Consider the following 22,837-nt stretch of genomic DNA (forward strand, 5'->3'; position numbering starts at 1 on the left):
AATTCAATAATACAATTTTCATTTTAATGGGATTTATCTAATGTAATAATACAAATGTCATTTTAATGGGATTTGTTGAAGCATGCCAAGCATAGATCCTCATCTATCACAAAACGTGTTTACTTCTGTCACTTAGTTTCTACCACGATTCTTACCAAGTAGTTTAGCATTCGTAGTAATACTTCCTGTTTAATTTCTCTAGTTCAGAATTTTGTATTTGTGACATTTACTAGCCCAAAGGGGCAATTTATGGCTAATCTTTAGACTATGGTAACAGGTAATTTGGCGACATATTGGTAAGGCGATAAAGGTTACTAGCTAGGACTTTAGCAATAATCTGAGAAGTACACAGTTTGAATCACAGATTATTTTGTCTCAGAGAAATGAGAGATTATGAGACATGTCATGTGACATATTCCGGAAAATTCCGATCGTGATTTTACCTAATAAGCATTTAAAAAATTTCACTGCTGAAGTGCAGAATCGCCCACTTATTTGTTTGGCGCCTTTTGCAAGAGTAAGAAGAGTTGGATTTTTGTCAATTTTCTTTGACTTTTTAAGTGAAAATAGGTCGATGTGTACATAGATAAAGTCAAGAGTGTGCGCAATGCCATTTTTGTGCAATTCTGGGATTTTTTTAAGTGAAAATACTTCGACGTGTACATGGATACCGTGTATGTGCAGTTCTTAAAAACACGGGAAGCAGTGGGCTATTCTGCACTTTTTCCCAATTTCGCACCTAATCTTCGTCATGATTAAGCACTTTTGTTCCATAAAAGTTCTAGCATAAGCGTAATTCGGCTAGCAGATTGTTGGGAAAAATGTTGAGTTAAAAAAAAAAAATGCCTTTACTTTGTGAAAACAAAATGGCGTCCAAAACGAAACTAGCAGGTTGCTGTAGCAGGGTTGGTCGCCAAATTTTCGCCAAAAAATCGCCAATTTACTATAATGTAAAGATTCACCCAATTTATTTGCCCAGAATGGTTATTAATTGAATTTTGGCTATTTGCGTCGATTTACTTTTGAAATTGTTGAAAATAAAATGATCATGTGATGTTTGGCGATCGTGCATTTGGAATCGTCCGAATCATTTTCCTGACAGGCCTTGCGATAAATGTTTATGCAAACAAGTATTTAGAATTTGTAATGTAACGGATATTTTTTGCTTACTAGGTTAGTTTAATCTTTTCCTCGAATTGCCTGTATAATTATACTTAGATTATATTTCAGTCTAATAGTTTTATGTATGACATGAGTTGTGTATAAAAATAAGAAAAATTTGGACAACATGGCGTCCATGCGAGAATCACGTTTATTCCTTAATGTGATATAATATTATTTTGTGATATTACTGTTGAATTGAATTTTATGGTTTAAGCGCGAAGAACATGATATTTAGTAAATAAAGGTAACACACAAAGCGTTAAAAAAACGCTTCTTTCGGCGTAATGCAAGATCTGGAAGTTTTCAGAATTTTACTTTCTATTTTGATAGCTTAGGTTTTCTTTTACTGGACTATTATAAGGTAACCTTTTTTTGCTGGTACAGTGCTGTTATCATCTTTCGAAATGTTCAGTATATGAGAGCGGAAATGACAATTTATCACTTAAGCGGTTCCTAGACGTTTGGTCACTTAACTCGCTGATAGATATTTCCTAATTATCAGCGAATTATAGCTGTTATTACAGCGATAATGTTGCTGTAATAACAGCCAGCTCACGCAAGCACAGATTAAAATTCAGCAAATTTAATTCTCCTAATCCTAATGGGTTAACAACTAAAGCAAGAATTTAGAAACTAAAGAATTAATTACATATCGACAATAACTTCGGAAAATTAGGCACGTATTATAATTGTCAAAATTTCAAAATCATACTGCGTAAAACAAGGAATACTGGTTTTACCCTACACTACTCATTGTTGATGGGTTCGTTTATCAACCTCGGCTCATGTGTTCTGGGTCGCTAGATGGGCTATTCCAATATAACTAGATGTTGGCGATTTTCGAACGCACGTCAGTTTCGAATGCTTTACATAGATTGGATAACTGAAAGTAACAAAATTTTTTTTCAATTCAACAATAATAATAAATTCAACAATAATAATCTAATGGTGGGGACTTTCCTGTACATCACTGTCCGTTCCTAAGGCCGGAAGTGGTGGGCATTTTATTGTGGAGGCAACGCTGATTGCTGTAGCGATTAGCTTGGGCCCGAACCTTTCAAATATAGATTTTTAAGCGTACGGTAACATAGCGGTAAGGGGGCACTCAAAATACGAGACAAGCCGAAAGCTTTCTCGAAAGGTAAGTGGCAGGGGAAGAGGCGTGGGAGACTATCGGAATGCTCCTCACGGTATTCTTTTTCAAAATTAAGGTGGACTTGCATTGACTGGAGGGGAGAGCGAGAAGCCTGTACGGCCAGTGTTGAATTTTTGCCATTTCGGTTATTTCTGCCTGTACTTGTACCAATTTCGGACAGCCAAAAGAACTGTATGCGGACCTCAACTAATATTATTTTTTCTCCAAGCGATGCTAGCAGTTATGCATTTAAAGCATTTTCTTCCTCCTTTCTGCATGCCTTCGTGGTAAAGGTAGCACACTCGACGCGTATTCGAGACGTCCAGGTTTGAGTCCCGGCAGGGGCATTTTTCACTTCTGCAGGATAAGAAAAAACCCTAATGACTCTACAGTGGCGCCCGAACTAAAAGGTGGCGGATGATGATTCTTCAGCACCAGGATTTGGCGATTTTGTCCTCTAATCCCCAGTCGTCCTTAAAAGAGGGAGTATATAAGGCATTTTCAATCACCTTTCTGCATGGCTTCGTGGTGTAATTGATAGCACACTCGGCACTTCTTAGAGAGGTCCAGGTTCGAGTCCTGGCGAGGGCATTGCACATTTTTCACTTCTCCAACGCCATAAAACCACAAATGTTTCTACAAGCAAGGCTATAAAAAATCGCACGATAAAAAGTGAGTTGCAGCGGTCCTTCTCTATTTTGATAACTGCCTCGCGCATGCTGTAATTAGTTAATTTTTCTGGTGTGAGGTAATGTATGTGAGTGAATGATTGGATAAATAGGACACTATTTAAATCAAGTGAAACTTGAATGTCATTGATAACGTGTCATGAAATATATGTAACCTGTAACTATGTTCGGTTCAAATGTTTTTCTAAAACGTGTAAAAGAGGTTTATGTGTCGTTAAGCAATTGCTGAACTTTATTAAATGTCATGTTTCAGAAGAATGCTATTCCTTTTGTAAATGTTTAACACTTGAGCAGTTGTTGGATCATTAAGACAGCATTGCTGCTGTGAATCTATCGGAAAACCTATTGGTGACAGTTGGCCCGAAACAAATCGTAGGTCTTCCCTCCTATATCAAGATTCGGTGACTCTGCCATAAAATTTATCTCTCTCATCTTGCGTACAGAATCCATTCGGCTTGCAATTGCGCCATTCGCGCTGTTCCCACAGGCCTTCCCTCTCCTAGTTCGATTCTGGTCGGATCGTCTCATTTACATGACACTGAGACACTCAACTCGTAAAAATCGTCCCTCTGTCCATCCCGATCTATCGGCGATTGCACGTCCCGACTGACTCAACAATTCAGCAACCACGAGGTGTTGTTACGTATCTGGCGCTGCCGTATGCGCACGCGTAGTGGATGCGGTGGGAGAGGAGAGAGAGCGCACGCGGAGGAGAGAGCCTCCACCCACCACCTCCACTCGCGTCTTTCATCTCGCGTAGCCCCACTTAAACGCAGGTGTCATTTCAGCGCAAAGTTTCAGCGAGAGTGGAAGTACTGGGGTTTCGCGGTTCTCTATCGTCATCAACCCTCTTGCCGAAGTTGCCACGGCACCAGCCGCGGCGCTCTTGCCGGTGAGTGTCCCGTACAAGGACTTGGCTGTCAGGCGGTTGTCAAATCGCAAGTTTTCCAAACTTCACCACCTCTTCAGCAGGCATGGCTTAGGACATTGACGAATCTGGAAAAATAACCGTTGAATGAGATCTAACGAGTCTGATCTGATGACTGCTTGTTAGTTGGCGAATCCTGCTGAAACTTCCATGGTAAATCACATCGAAATCTACGTAAGAGATATCTCGCAGGTGTTTCTATCCATCCACGCCAGGTGGTTACTAGCTATTGCCCTATACTTTAAGAAATATACCATGAATGAATATGTATCCAAATTCATAACTATCTGTTAGCTAATTATTAGCTGCTGACATCTTAGAAATAGTTGTTGTTAGCGGTGTAGTCCTCAGAGAACACTGTAAGCTGGTCATCAAGACACGGTGTTGAACACTTGTTGAACATTAAGATCGCAAGACATAATAATGACAGCGAACATTACTTGTCTGTTTTTCATCAAGCATTATGTTACGGATTCGCTTCGCTGAAGACATTGAGATATTGTCAAAAAAATGTGAAAGATTTTTCTCGATACAAACGAGGACTGAAAAATAAAGTCCCGAAAGCCAAAATCCCGAAGTTTACGAGAAATTCAAGCTGCTTATCAACGAGACATCTGAAACATGTTTTATAGCACCATGTGGGGCAACTGTGGCGGATTCGGTGGAAGACCTTTCGTTCCAGAAGTGATGTGGCCCTATTTCAATGGTTTGCTCCCAGGTAAAATTATTATTTTACATTACATTTGTAATTTTCGAGGATAGCAAATAACAAGATGATCGTAAAATTCGTGCTTATTGCGCAACAGTTAAGTTTTATTAAATATTGAATATATTTATTTTACATTCAGCGCACTCCATTGCAGCAATTTTAATACGGTTTTAAATATTTTGTTTTTTGGTTGTCTTAGGTTAATACATGCTTAGCAATTGTAATATTCTGGTGTTATTCATTAAAGCGAGTAATACTGATGTTAAGTAATAACTTAAGTAGCGACTGTTAAATTTATTATTCATATTTTGGGCGTTTACTAGTACATGTTAATTGCGCATATTAATGTAGTTGAATGTTTTAACTGAGAAACATTTATTAAATTTGAATCAAGACATGTGTAAAGGAGAAAATGAATGGGTAAGCATTGACTGAGTATTCATAATTGAACTTTGTATTACAGATTTTGCATTAATTCTTTAGATCTCGTCTAAATACACGACCACGCTTTTTCAGAAATTTGTTTTCAAAATGTTTTAAATTATATATGCAGGCATTAGTAAATAAAGGAGCATTCAGAATTTAATAAATTGCAGATGACATTCATTTTAAGGTGATTGTATTTAGCAAATAATAACATTATTCTTTTGGTAATATGATTTGCGAAGTAACAGTAACCTTAATATGTCATCAGCAACTAGTGTTACACAAAAGGTATTTGTTACTATTATTATTTAAATGCATAACTTAACAAAAGCGGGATTTCATATGTATTAAAGAATAAAAACATCAGTACTTAAAATATTGATGCTTTAGATCGTTTCGAGGTTTCGTTTTCGGAAAGCACGAGTAACGATATCAAATCAAATCAAATCAAATCAAATCAAACGTAGTTATTATTAAAATTTTTAAAGTTTGCTTAAATAATTTTTATGAGCTGCCTCGTTTGAAATCGGTAGAATTCATTTCAAAGAAAAAAAAAAAAAAAAAAGAGTATATTTTAAAGGGAACATTCTTTAAATTATTTAATTTTGCAGATGAAAAAACCAAAGGTTTCAGGTATTAATGATCGCACAAAAGAATTTGTTAAGATTTCATACGCTTTCGCTGACCTCGCCAGTCTACCGATATATTTTTACAGTCACTCCTGTTAACCCATTTCTTTTTCTCTTTTAGCTTAGTATTATTTTCTTCGCATTTACGCCATACACAAACAAAAATTTTCAAAACAGCATAGGAGCATTTGCTTAGAATTCTCTGTGCAGAATATGCGTTGGCACCTATTTATCTATTTTCTTTCAGTATTATATCAGTGTTCAGTTTTCTCAGTAAAATGGCTTGGAGAAAAAAAAATCTTTTCATTATTATTAGCACTTCTTTGTGTTAACATCATTTATAAGTTGTTGCTTTCTTCGCAGTGATGCCACATAAAATTCAGTTCAAAAGCAAAATCACAAAGTATTTAGAAAACATCGTATCTTCCATAATTTCTGGTAGTCTGACCTGGAGGTAAGTGTTTTATACCGTAAAAGTGTTGCCACTGCTGGTTTTCATATCGTTGAGTTTGTTGATTAAACGTTCATTATTCAAAATTACACAAAATATGAAATCCAAACTTCGGGTTTTCAGGTGCACTTGTTCTGTGAAGCACTACGTTATTCAAAATTTAATGTCTCTAGGTAGCGTCATTTTTTCACAGTGCGAGGAAAATACACGCATTCATGCAGATTCTTCATTATTTAATTTCTTTAACAATGATACGTGGTGATAGTATTTGATGGCAACAATTTGAAAAGTGATTTGCCGTGTATAATGGACAACTTAAAAAAATCCCGTTTCGAGAATCCCGTTTTTCTCAATATTTACTCAGTCAACATTCCTACGCCATTACATCTAAGCTTGTTTTATTACATATATAATAATAATGGAGACACTAAATCCGTAAAGAAAATGTTATGTGGAATGTTAAAACATTAAATTCAAATGAATCCATTGAAATAATAAAAAATATGACCAATGAATAAGTAATGTGGAGTTATTGCAAAACGTTATAATTAATTATATACTTGAATTGGTCATTTAATTAAAATTAACAAGTTCGTATATTATTTTCTTAGAACGCTAAGTATACGCTAAATATACGTATCTTAAATGTATTTGTATTTTCCCGTATTAAATGTTTGTAATTGCTCATATTGTCAGCCTATTTAAAATTCTCAAACTTTAGAATTTAAAGTGTAAGCTTGTTAATTTTGGTGTTTATCAACAATTTGGAGTTTCTTATTCGACATTAGTTCATAGTTTAAATACTTATTTTCCGATTTTGTATTTGAGGATACGATTGGCGGAATAACGGTAGTCTTGGATATCAATGGTAATTGTTTCTTGGTTTCATTTTATTGCATTGAGTCAGATAACTGTATAAGCATTTTCGTAGTCTGTCCTTCAATGCAACGTTAATACGGCTTAGTCTCTTAAAAGAACCGTTCACGAATACATAACTACCATTGAAAGGTTCTGTCCATGTTCATGATAATCCATGATAATCGTAAAGCGCTTAACTCCAAATAACTAACATTTAGTTCCGTTAGAATTTCTTCATTATTAGAAAAAATTCTGATGTGTACACCACATGACTTCCTTGTGCGGAATATTTAATTATACGCATTTTTTCTTGCCTTTCGTTTAAACTTATTAGATTGAATTAAACCTACTTCGCCGACAGCGCATAAACCACAATAGAATAAATGCATTCTTTAAAATTCACTTTGTTTACCATAGCGACACTCTCGCGCGAGGTTTACTTAACAGTATTATGTTTCGTTCATATTATAATTCAAAATGCACAAAATTTATATCATTTTAAGAATTATCTAATCGTTGCCACATGTTCTATTCAAATACTATAATAAAGCTAGAACGATGTATAAAAGAAATTAAGCAAACAAAACAAAAAAGAAAGTTTTTCACAGACGATTGACAAACATATAAGAGTAAAGAAACTGAGATCACTCAGCCGGGTAACAGAGTGGATATATTTATAAATATATTTATATACGTTCGGCGCGGCCGATTGAAACCAAAATACGAGGTGCACATCTACATGTTATAGTAGTCTTATATACAAAATTTCAACGTTCTGAGACTACTCGTTTTTGAGTTATGCGAGATACGTACGTGCATACGTTCGTACAGACGCCACGAAAAATTCCTTTCAGAATTCATTTTAAAGCTGTTTTATAATTTTTTTTTGGAATGAAAAGAGTGTTTTATTCTGCCCTTACGTACAGATATCACTCAAAAACATCGTTAAATTGCGTTCGAAAGCGGTCAAAGTGGATATATTCGCTGAAATATGCTGCCTGAAGCTTTTCGCAATTACAATACTTCCTTTTTACTTCGTACAAGGAAGTAAAAAGGTTAAACAATAGCTTTTTTCATTTTTTCCCCATTTCTTAAATTTACACTTGGCAGTAATTAACACATTTTGTTTCCTGTAGTGGAGAAAGTTAACAGAATATTTTTCATAAACTTAACCTTTCGAAAGTGATCCTAGATGTGCATTTATGTAGCATCATAATTTATGCAACAAGCTAATGAAATTAGTTCTGTAGAAATACATCTTGAAGTTATTAAAATTACCGACGTTTGTCTAGAGAGACACTTTTCCAAATCGCCCATATTATTTGATTATATTTACAAAGAATTTTGCTCTCTTTTGAATTCTACATGCTACATTTGCATGGTACATGCTAAAGATTTCACAATCATTCTCAATAGATTACTTCCTGATTATTTAATGAAATCATAGATTAAACTAAACCAAATAACTTCTGCATTTTCTTTCCTGTACCTATTTAACCCAAAAGTCGTTTTAATCCCAAAAGCGATATCAGTCTAGAAACGGCATTTTCCGTTGAATCGCTGCAAACGGCGTATCACTTTTCAAACTGTTGCCACCAAATATTATCACCCCGTATTATATTTAAAGAAACCAAGTAATGTAGAATCTGCAAGAATGTATGCATGTTTCTCACATTGTGAAAAAAACAACGGTATCTAGTGCCATCCAATTTTGAGTAACATAGTCCTTCATCCGCACATGTGCAGCTGGAAGCCCGAATTTTGAATTTCGAGTTAATTTTATTATCTATTTCATATTTTGTAAAACTTTAGCGAATTTTTGCTTAGGAAACTCAACCATTTCGAAGCGAGCAGTGGCAATTCTGTACGGGAAAAAAACATTTTTATCTCCTGCGTGCGAGACTGTCCATCGGGAATTCTAAAAATATGCTGTTTTTATAAATATTTTGTGGTTTTGCTGTTGAATCGAATTTTACGTGGTCTAAGCGTCAACGGTATAATATTTAATAAGTAAAGTAAAAACGCAAAATGTTAATAATAAAAAGAGGGAAAATAAGAGTTTTGTAAAGTTTTGTATCTTAATAATTAAGTTTATAATAAAGTTTTGTATCTTAATAATAATAATAACTTAATCTTGATAAAAAAAAGTGATGCATATTAAATTCTAAAATAATGAAACTTCGATCAAAGCATGATGAAATAGAACTAGCTTGTTTGGAAATCTAAATTCGGCTAGCATGAAAAAGAAACTTGCCCCCCCCCTTTTTTTTAATAAGTATTCGGAAATTCCATTTGTAAAATTACACGTGTTACTGTTGCATTTTTGAGTGGTTATAAGCGACACATAATCAAATTTACTGTTTTAATGAGAAATAACTTTAATTGGTTGTAAAGTGTTTTAATACGATTTTAACGAATCAAAATGCTAAAGAGCTAGTAATATTGTTTTATTGTTTTTCACTTTAACTGACTGTGTGATGTACGGGGAGGAGCACGTTATTTTAAACTTAAATTTACGCAACATTGTGACTAATCGTTGATTTTGTTGCAAAACTTTCAACCTGCAGGGAGGTTTACCTAACTTACCCAGTTCAAGTTTACAATACTTTAAGACGGAATTTTTTACAGCTAAACAGAGCTGTGTTTGTCAAATTTTTTAATCTCGCGACCTATTTTCATGTATCGCGGCCCGCCTAACCACTTGCTCTGGGGAAAAAAAAAAAAAAAAAAAAAAAAAAAAAAGGAGGCCGTGCGTAAGGGAAAGAACTTCCTTATAGAATATGATACATTAATGAAATTAAAAGATAAATAAACATATTGTTGCGTGCGTACGGGTTCGTTATGAAATGAATGCACAAGTCCGATGAAAAATGAACAAAAATTTATTATTATCACAACAAAAATGCTTAAATTTTCTCAATTTATCATGCAGTATTACAATATCTCACAGTAGTTATCTTTTAACTACTCAAATGTCCAATAGAACGTAATTCAAAACAGCTAAAGAACGCTAATCCGCGAATTCGCTACAATCAACAAGAGCAGTTTTCTAAACAACAACAAACTAAGCAACTAACTACAAACTGAGATGTTTTCCTCCTTTTATAAGATTTTAAAATCACGCGCTAGAATTTTCCAGCACTTTCTCGAAATCAAAAAGAGATATTTATTTATTTAACGCACGCGCTCTTGTATTTTTAATTTTTCCGGCTTAGCTTTCTTTTAATATTCGTCACGCGCTGCACTGCGCGAGAAATAAAACCATTTAATTTATAATTGAACTAACATTTGCTTTTTAAATACCAAATTCGTAACACTGCCCCCTTCCCGAGGACTGCACGTCCCGAGCAGTACAATCCCTGGATAGGAAGCTAAACTTACAACTGTGGCATAAATGCAACTGAGGCATAAACATTACATTACAATATCAAACAACATGAACAATAAATGCAATAACTAACTTGAACAAATCAAATGCTATCAAATACTAAATATAAAACAAATACTAAATACAAATCAAATACTAAATACAAATCAAATCAAATACACATTTAAAAACAAAAAGGACCATGGTCTTATACTATTTACAATTATTTACATTATGTACTATGGCCATAGTAATGAGCTAACCTGTCGTAATGAACGACTTTAGGTTTAGAGTTCGAAGACTTACGAATCCGAACCACGACGTCATTCAGCCTGTTTAGGACTGTGTACGGCCCATCCCAAGGTGACTGTAATTTCGGACAAAGTCCTTTCCGTCGAGTCGGATTCCACAACCACACCTTGTCTCCTTCGTGGAATTGATGTTCAGTAGCTCTTGTGTCGTATCGGGTCTTCATCTTCTCCGTCGCCAAGTTGACTCGCTCTCGTGCAAAATTGTGCATCACTTCAAACCGGGCCTGGAGATCTTGAATATATTCCTCAGACGATGAAGGAGCATCCGTAGGGCGGCCAAACAATAGATCACAAGGCAGACGAAGGTCACGACCGAAGAGCATCTGTGATGGAGAATAGCCGGTAGTCTCGTGGACAGCACTGCGGTAAGCCAGTAAAAAGAGTGGTAATTTCTTGTCCCAGTCCTGTTGGTTTCTGGAAACCACTAATGAGAGGTTATTAAGGATGGTTCGATTGAACCTCTCTACCATGCCGTCCGACTGGGGATGCAATGGCGTCGTTTGAGTTTTGTCAATGCCAAGTAGTTTGCATAGTTCTTTGATTACTGCCGAGGCAAAACTCCTTCCCTGATCGGAATGTAACTGAAGAGGCACTCCGAACCTGGAAATCCAGTGCTGTATCATTACCTCAGCTACTGTGACTGCCTCTTGATCAGGAATAGGATAAGCTTCAGGCCACTTGGTGAAGTAATCAATGACAACGAGTATGTATTTGTTGCCATCAGCAGTTCGTGGCAGAGGTCCCAGGATGTCAAAGGCGATACGTTCAAAAGGCGCACCTACGTTGTAACGTTGCAGTCTGCCTCGGCTGCGTTTCCTCGGTCCTTTCCGACCTGCACAGGCATCGCAAGATCGGCACCACTTTTGCACGTCTTTCTTTGCATTATTCCAGTAAAAGCGCTCACGAACTCTCTGTAAGGTCTTCATAATTCCAAAGTGACCTCCTGTAGGGCTGTTATGTAGTTCTTTGAGGACATCAGGAATCCGGGATCTTGGAAGTATCAGTTGCCATTGGAACGTCTTCCCATCATCCGACTCGAATTTCCGGTATAAGACGCCGTTTCGAATGTGAAGTGAATCCCAGAGTGCCCAGTATTGTTTTGTTGTAGGACTACAGATAGAAATGTCCTGCCATGTAGGTTTTCTGTTTGATGACTCTATTAAATCAAGTATGGGTTTAATGTCGCGGTCTTCCAGCTGGTCTTTCCTGACTTCATCATCACTCCACGGGTCTCGATCAGCCGATGTTGATGTTGTAATTTGTCTTGCGACCGGAGTCAGCAGCTCGTATTTCCCTTCCACCCTGGAACAATATCCGCAGCTTCCTTGGCAAGGTCTTCTAGACAGGGCGTCGGCGTTTCCGTGTGATGATCCCTTACGATGACGGATAGTGATGTCATATTCTTGGAGTCTCTGTATCCACCTGGCTATTTGACCCTCAGGATTTTTGAAATTTAAAAGCCAGGCCAATGAGGCATGGTCCGTGCGGAGGAGGAATTTTCTCCCGTATAGATAATGATGGAAATGTTCTACAGCTTTGACTATGGCGAGCAACTCTTTCCTTGTGACACAGTAATTCCTCTCCTGTTTAGACAGGCACTTGCTCCAGTAAGCTACTACACGTTCTTGGCCGTCTATTTCTTGGGACAAAACAGCACCGACACTTTCATTGCTCGCGTCGGTGTCGAGAATAAATGGTCTGTCGAGCTGAGGATACGTCAGGATTGGAGCAGATGTTAAAGCTTCCTTTAAGTTGTTAAATGCATCCTCGCATTCCTTTGTCCACAAGAATCTTTGCTTGCTCTCTGTCAGCTTGTGAAGTGGTCTTGCGATGGAAGAAAAGTGCTTCACGAATCTCCTATAGTAGGTGCAAAGCCCTAGGAAGCTTCTCAGCTGATGGACATTTTCGGGACGCGTCCAGGATTTAACCGCTGATACCTTTTCAGGATCCGTGCGCACACCTTCTGCAGAGATGACATGTCCCAGGTAAGTCACTTCCTTTCGAAACAATTTGCATTTAGCGGGAGTCAGCTTCAGATTGGCCTCTTTCAGTTTCTGAAGCACCTTTCTTAGATTTTCTAGATGCTCTTCAAAACTCTTTCCGACGATGATGATATCGTCCAGGTATATCAGACAGGCTTCGTAGGAAAGGCCTTTCAAAACAGTCTCCATAAGACGTTCGAATGTTGCCGGCGCATTACACAGTCCAAACGGCATCACTTTGAACTGCCAAAGTCCTTGTCCCGTAGTAAATGCCGTCTTTTCTCGGTCATCAGGATGGATTTCTACCTGCCAATACCCACTCTTTAAATCAAGTGTTGAGAACCACTTGCTTCCAGAAAGAGTGTCTAGAATGTCATCAATTATAGGAAGAGGGTAACTGTCTTTCTTCGTAACCTCATTCAACCGGCGATAGTCAACGCAAAATCTTGTTGAGCCGTCTTTCTTTCTGACGAGAACGATGGGAGATGCCCATGGACTCGCTGAAGGCTCGATGACATCGCCTTCTTCCATATCTTTTAACAGTGTTCGCACCTCTTCCTGTTTAGCAAACGGTAGACGTCTTGGATGTTGCTTGATCGGGGGATGATCGCCAGTATCTATTCTATGTTGTGTCAAACTAGTTCGACCCACGTTAGAAGACGAGCGGGAGAAAACAACTTGAAGATCTTTAATGACGCGATCGGCAGTATTTTTCTCTTTATCGTTTAATTGTGCATTCTGCAATAACTCCGATGTAATGCTCTCTGAGGACACGGATTCTGGGATGTTACTCTTTCTTTCAACGCTGGTTACTGGAGTACATGTTGCAACCACTTCACCTTTCTTAATAACTCTCGACTTTTCAGTTACATTGGCGACTCTCACCGGGATAACCGTTCTGGATAGGTCGACGAGTGTTGAGGCTACTAGTACTCCTTTTGGGATATTACAGTTATTGGGATATTCTATGATGCCGTAGCGGAAATTTCTATTTTCGGCTATGGATCCAGGAAGTAAAATTTCTGTTCTTGCCGGTATTGTGATATAGTCTTGTGCTATGATTTTATGGACAGATTTAACTTCTTCATCATTAACGAGAAATAACGCTATGTCCTCAGATGTAGAATGCAATTCGTTATTTTTAAAATCCAAGGAAAAATTGTATTTCCTTAGAAAGTCCAATCCGAGTATGCAAGAATCAGTGATCTCTGCTACATATGCCGTGTGATGGTAAGCGGCACTTCCAAACGTGATGTTAACATTTACTTTTCCGTCGATGTCGATCTTCTCACCGGACACAGTCTGGAGGGTAACGCAGGGCGGCGTCCAGATAAGTTTGTTTCCTAGTTGTTGAGCCAAATCTTTTTGGATGATAGTGACGTTGGCTCCTGTATCTATAGTCATATTGCACGGAACTCCATTAATATGTCCTATTATGAAAAGTCCATTACTGCCGCCTCTCATTGCAGAAATCTGAAGCGCTTTAAACGGGGGCTTTTCATTATCTGGCAACCTCCGCCCCGCGAGATGGCCACTAATTAGTTTCCCTGCTGCTTGTTAGAAGCGGTCTTAAAATCAGTACCCTGGGGTGTTTTGCAGTTTCTTCGTATGTGTCCTTCAGCACCGTAGTTCCAGCACTTAACGGTCGGTTTCTTCTCACCAATATTCCGTCTCAAGGCGTTCAGTTGTCTAGTTAAATAGTCAAGTCGAGCGGTGACTTGATCCCCTGGCTCCTGGACTTGAGCAGCTCTGACTGGGTGGCGGTCTCGACGAGTGGCTTGCTGGGCTGCCTCAAATTTCATGGCGTACACTAGAGCACTTTTTAAAATATTTTACATCCGCCATTCGTAGAGCTTTCTGTATTTCAGTATCTCGGGTGCCGTCGATAAAGTATTGCAAGGACAGGATTTCCCTTGTTTCTGTCGGGCATTCCGAAAAGGCGAGATGGGACAGCCTTTCAACATCCGCGGCGAGTTCCTGAAGTGTTTCGGTAGGCTTCTGTTGAAGAGATTTTAATTGGAGCCTGCTGTAGTCTTTTAAACACTTCTCCCCAAAGCGCAACTCCAAGGCGCCGGACAGAGCTTCGAAATCTAACCTTTTGTTTTCGGGAAGAGTCTGAAGGATATCCGCTGCGTCGGCTCATAGAGAAGCGGCGAGATGACAGGCCTTAGCTTGGGAATCCCATCCATTCGCATCCGCCACGATAGAAAATTGTGTCTTATACACCTGCCAGGAGGTCTTCCCATCATATGTGGATAGCTTCAGAGGTGGACGAGCAGGCATTGGTAAGAATTTAAAATCATCACTCCTGCTCCCTGCCGACGCTACGAATTTCTTTAAAGTATCCATTTCTTTGGCAACTTCAGAAACTCTCTCATCAATTTGTTGTTCGATTTGGTGTTGGACGGCACAAACTCTTCCTTCAATTCGTTCCTCTACAGCAGAAACTCTCCCTTCTATATGTTCTTTTACAGAAGAAACTCTTTCTTCTATTTCTTCTTTCACCGAAGAAACTCTTTCTTCAATTAGTCCAACTTTATTTTCAACTGTGTCAATTCTGCCTTCCATAGCTTCAAATTTATTTTCTATTATGCAGGTAATCTCTCTTTTCATTTCTTTTTGACCTGCTTCAATCTTTTCTTGACCAGCTTGAACGGCTTTCATTTTGTCCTTAACAGAGTTGACGGCCCCTTCCATCTTTCCTTGGCTAGATTTCATCTCTTCTTTCATTTCTTCTTTAAACGAGGCAAAGGCTGTTATCAATTGCCTTAACTGCTCTTCCATCGCTCTTGTTATTGGCATTCAAATCCCACTTCTGACACCAAAAATTGTTGCGTGCGTACGGGTTCGTTATGAAATGAATGCACAAGTCCGATGAAAAATGAACAAAAATTTATTATTATCACAACAAAAATGCTTAAATTTTCTCAAATTATCATGCAGTATTACAATATCTCACAGTAGTTTTCTTTTAACTACTCAAATGTCCAATAGAACGTAATTCAAAACAGCTAAAGAACGCTAATCCGCGAATTCGCTACAATCAACAAGAGCAGTTTTCTAAACAACAACAAACTAAGCAACTAACTACAAACTGAGATGTTTTCCTCCTTTTATAAGATTTTAAAATCACGCGCTAGAATTTTCCAGCACTTTCTCGAAATCAAAAAGAGATATTTATTTAACGCACGCGCTCTTGTATTTTTAATTTTTCCGGCTTAGCTTTCTTTTAATATTCGTCACGCGCTGCACTGCGCGAGAAATAAAACCATTTAATTTATAATTGAACTAACATTTGCTTTTTAAATACTAAATTCGTAACACTATATTGTTGTTAGCAATTTATTGATAATTAGCAGAAGTACCCGATGCCAGTTAAATTAGATTGAGAGTAATGTAACTGACAATAGAGAGAACGATACCTCTGTAATCCTTCTATAAGAACGATGCAAACAATACGATTCGTAGTCAGATATTTTTCCGTCCGATGCGATATGGAACCCACATAAAAATTTTTCATAGAAAATAATCTAATTCTCTGTCATTATATCAGCAGCAATGGCACGCAGTTTTTAATGATTTTCGTCTTTCTACTCAAATGGTCGTAAAAGCTCCAAGTTCCATCCAATATTTTACTCATATTCAATTTTAGTCGATTAAATGGGGCAAAAAATACATCATAATTGATCAGAAATCAATAACGCAAGCAACAAACAGACATTCTTCTTTATAAGTGTAGAGATTTTTGTAAAACTTACAAATTTTTAATTAACAAACTCTACGATTTGAAAGCGAGCGGTAGGAATACTTTTCGAAGTAAAGCATTTTTTATTTCCAATGCGCGAAATCGTTGCCACTCGAAAAAATGAGGCCGAAAACTAACATTTTCAGAGTTTTTAATTAATATCTCTTTATTTATTTTTTTGAAAAAAGTGGATATCGACCTTTGCCAGGACCCAGAAAAGATTTATAGTAAGTTTGGTGACGATGAGCTGTAGCAGTGACTGTTCATCGCGAACAAACAAACACACAAACAAACATTCTTCTTTATTTATATGGATTATAAATTAATTCTTAGTTATAGATAGACATGCATTGTTGAACATTAAGGGAAAATATATTTGAAAATTTTGTTCTTCCACCAAAATTATCTCTCCGTCCATACTTCTTTGAACCACTGAAGCAGAGATACCTTCAAGAGATTTTTGCGTCCTTGTACGAAGTAAAAAGGAAGTATTGTAATCGCGAAAAGCTTCAGGCAGCATATTTCAACGAAAATATCCACCTTGACCGCTTTCGAATGCAATTTAACGATGTTTTTGCGTGATATCTGTACGTAAGGACAGAATAAAAGACTCTTTTCCTCCAAAAAAACTAAAAAACTTCTTTAAAATGAATTCTGAAGAGAATTTTTCGTGGCGTCTGTACGAACGTATGTACGTATCTCGCATAACTCAAAAACGAGTAGCCTCAGAACGTTGAAATTTTGTATATAAGACTACTATAACATGTAGATATGCACCTCGTATTTTCGTTTCAATCGGCCGCGCCAAACGTATATAAATATATTTATAAATATATCCACTCTGTTACCCGGCTCAGTGATCTCAGTTTCTTTACTCTTATATGTTTGAAAATTGTACATTTTTTGCTTTAAAAATGATTGAATTATGTTGGTTTTATCTTCCGGTTGAGGGTTTTATCCTTTAGTAAATCTGTATGCAATATGTTTAGAATTATCAACAATTTCAAAATTGTTTAAGTGCCGCCAAGCCTAATTTGATGGCGGCCATTGCTCTTGTTTACATTTGAAACAGCTGAGTAGCGGATTTGTTGCCAATCTAGAGAAACTTGGCTTCTCAACAACAAAGATAACGCCTTCATTTATTATTTAAATCATGCTTAATCCTTTCTGGAATTTTTTCTAGGGAATAAGAGTTTAAGATTTACTTCGTAATTTTTAATACAGATATTTTAGGTTTTTATGTATTTTTGCCTTGTCGCGAAGTGAAAAGTGATTTAATTGAATGAGAAATAGTCAATCCTCTGTGAAAAACTATTTCTTTTTTGTTTTGTTTGCTTAATTTCTTTTAGACATCGTTCTAGCTTTATTATAGTATTTGAATAGAACATGTGGCAACAATTAGATAATTCTATTCTTTAAATGATATAAAATTTTGTACATTATGTGTTATAATATGAACGAAATATAATACTGTTAAATAAAGCTAGCGGCAGAGTGTCGCTATGGTAAATAAAGTGAATTTTAAAGAATGTATTTATTCTATTGTGGTTTTTGCGCTGTTGGCGAAGTAGGTTTAATTCAGTTTAGTAAGTTGAAATGAAAAGCAAGAAAAAATGCATATAATTTAATATTCCGTACAAGGAAGTCATGTGGTGTACACATCAGATTTTTAATAAATAACATTTATGAGGTGACAGAGACTATATAAGAAAAGCTGATAAAATCTGATTCAACGGCGCGTTAAAAAAACACATAATCTGCTTATAGGAAAAAAAAATCAGCTACGTGGCGAGATCTGAGGTTTGTATGGATCAACTATGGTCTTGTGACGAGATCCACTGCACGTCTTATGAGGATTTTCCTTATGTCCTGTTTGCTTTTAAAGTACACAAGCACTCTTTACAGGAAGCTATACAAAAATAGTTTCGACAGGAAAAGAAGTGTCTCTCTGCAGGTATGCTGATAGCTGTTTAATTAAAGTCTGGTACGAGATTAGAACCACTTTGTTGACTGATAGCAAAAGTTGAGCATTTCGAAATCATTTGTCTACCAGCTGTGAAGGAGGTGATTTGGTATATATCAGTGAAGGAATCACATAATGTTGTTCAGCTTTTACAGACTTAGCGCTTTCAGTGTCAGTATTGTAAACAACCCGAGAATTTCGTATTATATTTTCTAATTGGCCTTAGTTCTGTACTTATGCGCTTCTGGTTACTCATATTCAGGTAAGATATTTCAATAAACAGTATTCTATTGTATCTATTTTTATATTGTTCGTTTTTTTTATATTTAATTTCTAAGAAACTGTCTGATGGTTTGTCCTCAGATAAGTATTTGGCATATTAGAAAGTTAAACTAGCGCATCGCGCTGCAGCACAACAGGTCCGGGGTTCGATTCCCGGGCTGGGGAAGGTCGACACAGCGTTTCATCCCTAGATTTATATCACTTGGGTCGATAAAATGAGTACCAAGTTCGCTTGGGGACTAAACACGGGGGGTCCTGCGACAAGCTGACGACTTGTTCAGGGCATATGCTTACGCACCCCGGGGCCCACGGTCAAGAAAGCAGATTTTCGGGCACTGCAGGCCTTGGCCTATTAGGGCTGTTACGCTACTGTGTTTAGTTTTTAGAAAGTTAAACGTTTGGTAAGACGTTGATATATTTTACAGGCTACGTATGTGTGTAGGTAAGCGTAACTTTTAAATATACGAAATTCTTGGTCTTATATTTACTGAATGGTGTCTTTGGTGTTTATGTATACCTCTATGTAGACATAATTAAAAAGTCACAACTTCGCTAAAACGTTAATGCTATTTTAAAGCGTTGATGCTATTATCGACTCATGGGACTACCATGTATGTGTTAAGTCGGATGGCTATAAACTCTTTCAAAAATTTTATAAATTATCCACAGAATATTCATTAACATTTCGAAGGAACTCTTTTATTTGTTATATAGCTGGTTTTTAAACATGTTTTGTGTACATTTGCGCTATTTACGTTTTCTTACATTTTACAACTTCTGAAATATTTAGGATTTTAAAAGAATCAATTGTAATATTTCTTTACCATATTATGTTTTACATGGTTAATTATTTTATTAATCTGCATTGTATTTGTATTTGCATTTAATCATTGTATTTGCTTTTATTTTATACTAACTTTCACTCTGAAATTCTTCGAGAAATATCCTTCAAAATATCTTTTTAAATGTTAACGTATTGTGATACATGGACCAACATACTGAATATGTTTTTGCTAAATTAATAAATTAATAGGGAAGAGAGACAACACCAGACAACCGATCATACTGCCCTGGTGGCTTTCCTCGTGTACCTTATATAGAGAGTAAGAAGTATGCTTTAAGTATATGTTATAAAAGTTTCATTTCGCTGTTTGATGTAATCTGCGTATTTCACCCATTTAAAAATTTTGCACATGTTGCGGGACATTTTTCTATCTAATCTTTTCAAGTTTCAGATGCCCTAAGTATCAGATTCAGTTCTACTGCACCTTGCAATATGTAGTGTCATGTGTCATCTTGTAAGATCGCACTGTTTGTGGTAACATAACTCTGCTAGATCCTATTAAGGGACTTGGCGACTTTTCGCACAGGCTTTAATGATACCACCACAGGAGAAGGGTAAAAACAACCCTTTATTATTCGTCAAACTTAGAATAGAAAATGCACGCACTTCGTGTTTACAATAACACCGACAACTGACGGTGGATCAGTTTATCTTTTGATTTTAAGAATCTCTTATTATTTTATCTTTTGAACTTAAGAATAAATTTATCTTGCAATATGTAGCGACTGTTAGTCCTGACTGACCCCATACACTCCCCTTTTTAAAGGGCGACTGGGGATCAGGAAACCCAATCGCCAAATCATGGTAGTGAAGAATCTCTCATCAACCACCTTTTAGTTCGTACAGTCACTGCAGAATTGTTACCGTGAAAGACCGAAAGTGGAGAATGTCGACTTTCATCGGAGAATGTCAACATTCACGAAATACGTCGGTGAAAAATCGAATATTGCATTACATTCTTGTACATTCGGACCCTCACCGGTGTATGTCGGCAATCACAGATATGCTCTGGTGTAGGTCGAAAAGAGAGGAGTATATGTACACGCTGTCATTGCAAAAGGAAGTGTTCCACAAATAAATTCAGTTGTAAACGCAGGGGCCTCTTTAGTGCAATTCAAAGTGTCATAATAGTTTAAGTTGTTGCAATAAATAAGATTTGAATCACGTAATTTAGTAAGTTTTTAACTTCTATTATTTTTCTTTCTCATTTTGAATGTACTGTGTGTTTTAAGTTCTTATATTCTTAAGATCTTATTTTAAATCTCAAGTGCGTTTTTACGCGACTGAATTACGGAGAAGAAAATATAATATTCTTATATGTTCAACATTCACCGTTAGTACATGGTGAATGTCGACATTTACCGGTGTAAGTCAGAAATAAGACTATTTGGAAAATATTTCGGACATACATCAAGCGACTATGTGAATGTTGACATTCACCGGTGAAAGTCGACATTCTCCAGATTTCGGTGTTTCACCGTAACAGAGTCATTAGGTTATTTTGAAGCAGAAATCATGAAAAATGAACAATGCCTTCATCACAACTCGATTCTGGACCTCTCGAATACGCGCTGAGTGTGCTAACTGTTACACTACGAAGGCATGCCGGAAGGAGGGAGAAAATACCCCATATATGCAATTAAGAACTTCCACCGTTTTCCGTGTTTGCGATGTCATTGAAGTTCACGTAGCAATTTCTTACGTAGAAAACCTACTTGTCCTAACAGAGCCATCAATCAATTTTAAAAACACGCCTTCTCTTCAATATTTATCTCAGCCAAGTCCCTCATACATCAAACTCCGTGTTTATAATTCGCGATTAGCAAGAGAGTTTTTTCTGTATGTCTACATAAGAAAGAGGAAAGAAAGTATCTTAGAAAGATACGAGGGGGAATGGTAGTATTTCTTTACCGAAATTGGGTAGGATTTCGAATGCTTAAGAAACAGTTATTTAAAATGTATCGTGAATGGAATTCCAGATAGCAGTTACTTAAATGTACTGCGCTTGAAAGAATATGAGACGACCTTCCGTTAAAAGCGTTTTTGAAAACCATGCCCATCTTCTATGCGCAATCTTAATATTTAAAAAATGCTTTTAGATTGTTATTTATTCTATAAATTTCACAATTAAAAAAAGTGTATCTACTTATACATCCTACCGGCAAAACGTGAAATCTGGCATTCTATAGAAGGCCTAGGCATTGTATATAATGCCCAAAACTGCAATCTATGAAACGATTCACGTTTCACACATTTCCTAGACTTTCTGTAGAATGCCAAATGACAAACGGCAAAATGTGAAACGTATTATGAAACGATTCACATTTCACACATATCCTAGACTTTCTGTAGAATGCCAAATGTCAAACGGCAAAGTGTGAAACGTATTATGAAACGATTCACATTTCACACATTTTCTAGACTTTCTGTAGAATGCCAAATGACAAACGGCAAAGTGTGAAACGTATTATGAAACGATTCACATTTCACACATTTCCTAGACTTTCTGTAGAATGCCAAATGACAAACGGCAAAGTGTGAAACGTATTATGAAACGATTCACATTTCACACATTTCCTAGACTTTCTGTAGAATGCCAAATGACAAATGGCAAAGTGTGAAACGTATTATGAAACGATTCACATTTCACACATTTCCTAGACTTTCTGTAGAATGCCAAATGACAAACGGCAAAGTGTGAAACGTATTATGAAACGATTCACATTTCACACATTTCCTAGACTTTCTGTAGAATGCCAAATGACAAACGGCAAAGTGTGAAACGTATTATGAAACGATTCACATTTCACACATTTCCTAGACTTTCTGTAGAATGCCAAATGACAAACGACAAAGTGTGAAACGTATTATGAAACGATTCACATTTCACACATTTCCTAGACTTTCTGTAGAATGCCACATGACAAACGGCAAAGTGTGAAACGTATTATGAAACGATTCATATTTCACATATTTCCTAGGCTTTCTGTAGAATGTCAAATGACAAACGGCAAAGTGTGAAACGTAATATGAAACGATTCACATTTCAGACATTTCCTAGACTTTCTGTAGAATGTCAAATGACAAGCGGCAAAGTGTGAAACGTATTATGAAACGATTCATATTTCACATATTTCCTAGGCTTTCTGTAGAATGTCAAATGACAAACGGCAAAGTGTGAAACGAATTATGAAACGATTCACATTTCACACATTTCCTAGACTTTCTGTAGAATGCCAAATGACAAACGGCAAAGTGTGAAACGTATTATGAAACGATTCACATTTCACACATTTCCTAGACTTTCTGTAGAATGCCAAATGACAAACAGCAAAGTGTGAAACGTATTATGAA

The 22,837-nt window shown here is 36.8% G+C and overlaps 1 protein-coding gene across 1 annotated transcript in view; it reads left to right on the plus strand.

Moving 5' to 3' along the window:
* Positions 1 to 3,782: 3,782 nt before the first annotated feature.
* The window catches only part of LOC118189302 (zinc finger E-box-binding homeobox protein zag-1-like), a 284,002-nt gene continuing 264,947 nt past the window's right edge, over positions 3,783 to 22,837 (plus strand). The window contains exon 1 of the mRNA XM_035359885.2: positions 3,783 to 4,634. Coding sequence (XP_035215776.2) covers positions 4,538 to 4,634 — 97 coding nt within the window. The 5' untranslated portion in view covers positions 3,783 to 4,537. The remainder of the gene's footprint in view (positions 4,635 to 22,837) is intronic.

This window comes from Stegodyphus dumicola, chromosome 8 (assembly GCF_044657685.1).
Source record: "Stegodyphus dumicola isolate Sdum_Otavi_A_Nest chromosome 8, ASM4465768v1".
Lineage (NCBI taxonomy): Eukaryota > Metazoa > Arthropoda > Arachnida > Araneae > Eresidae > Stegodyphus > Stegodyphus dumicola.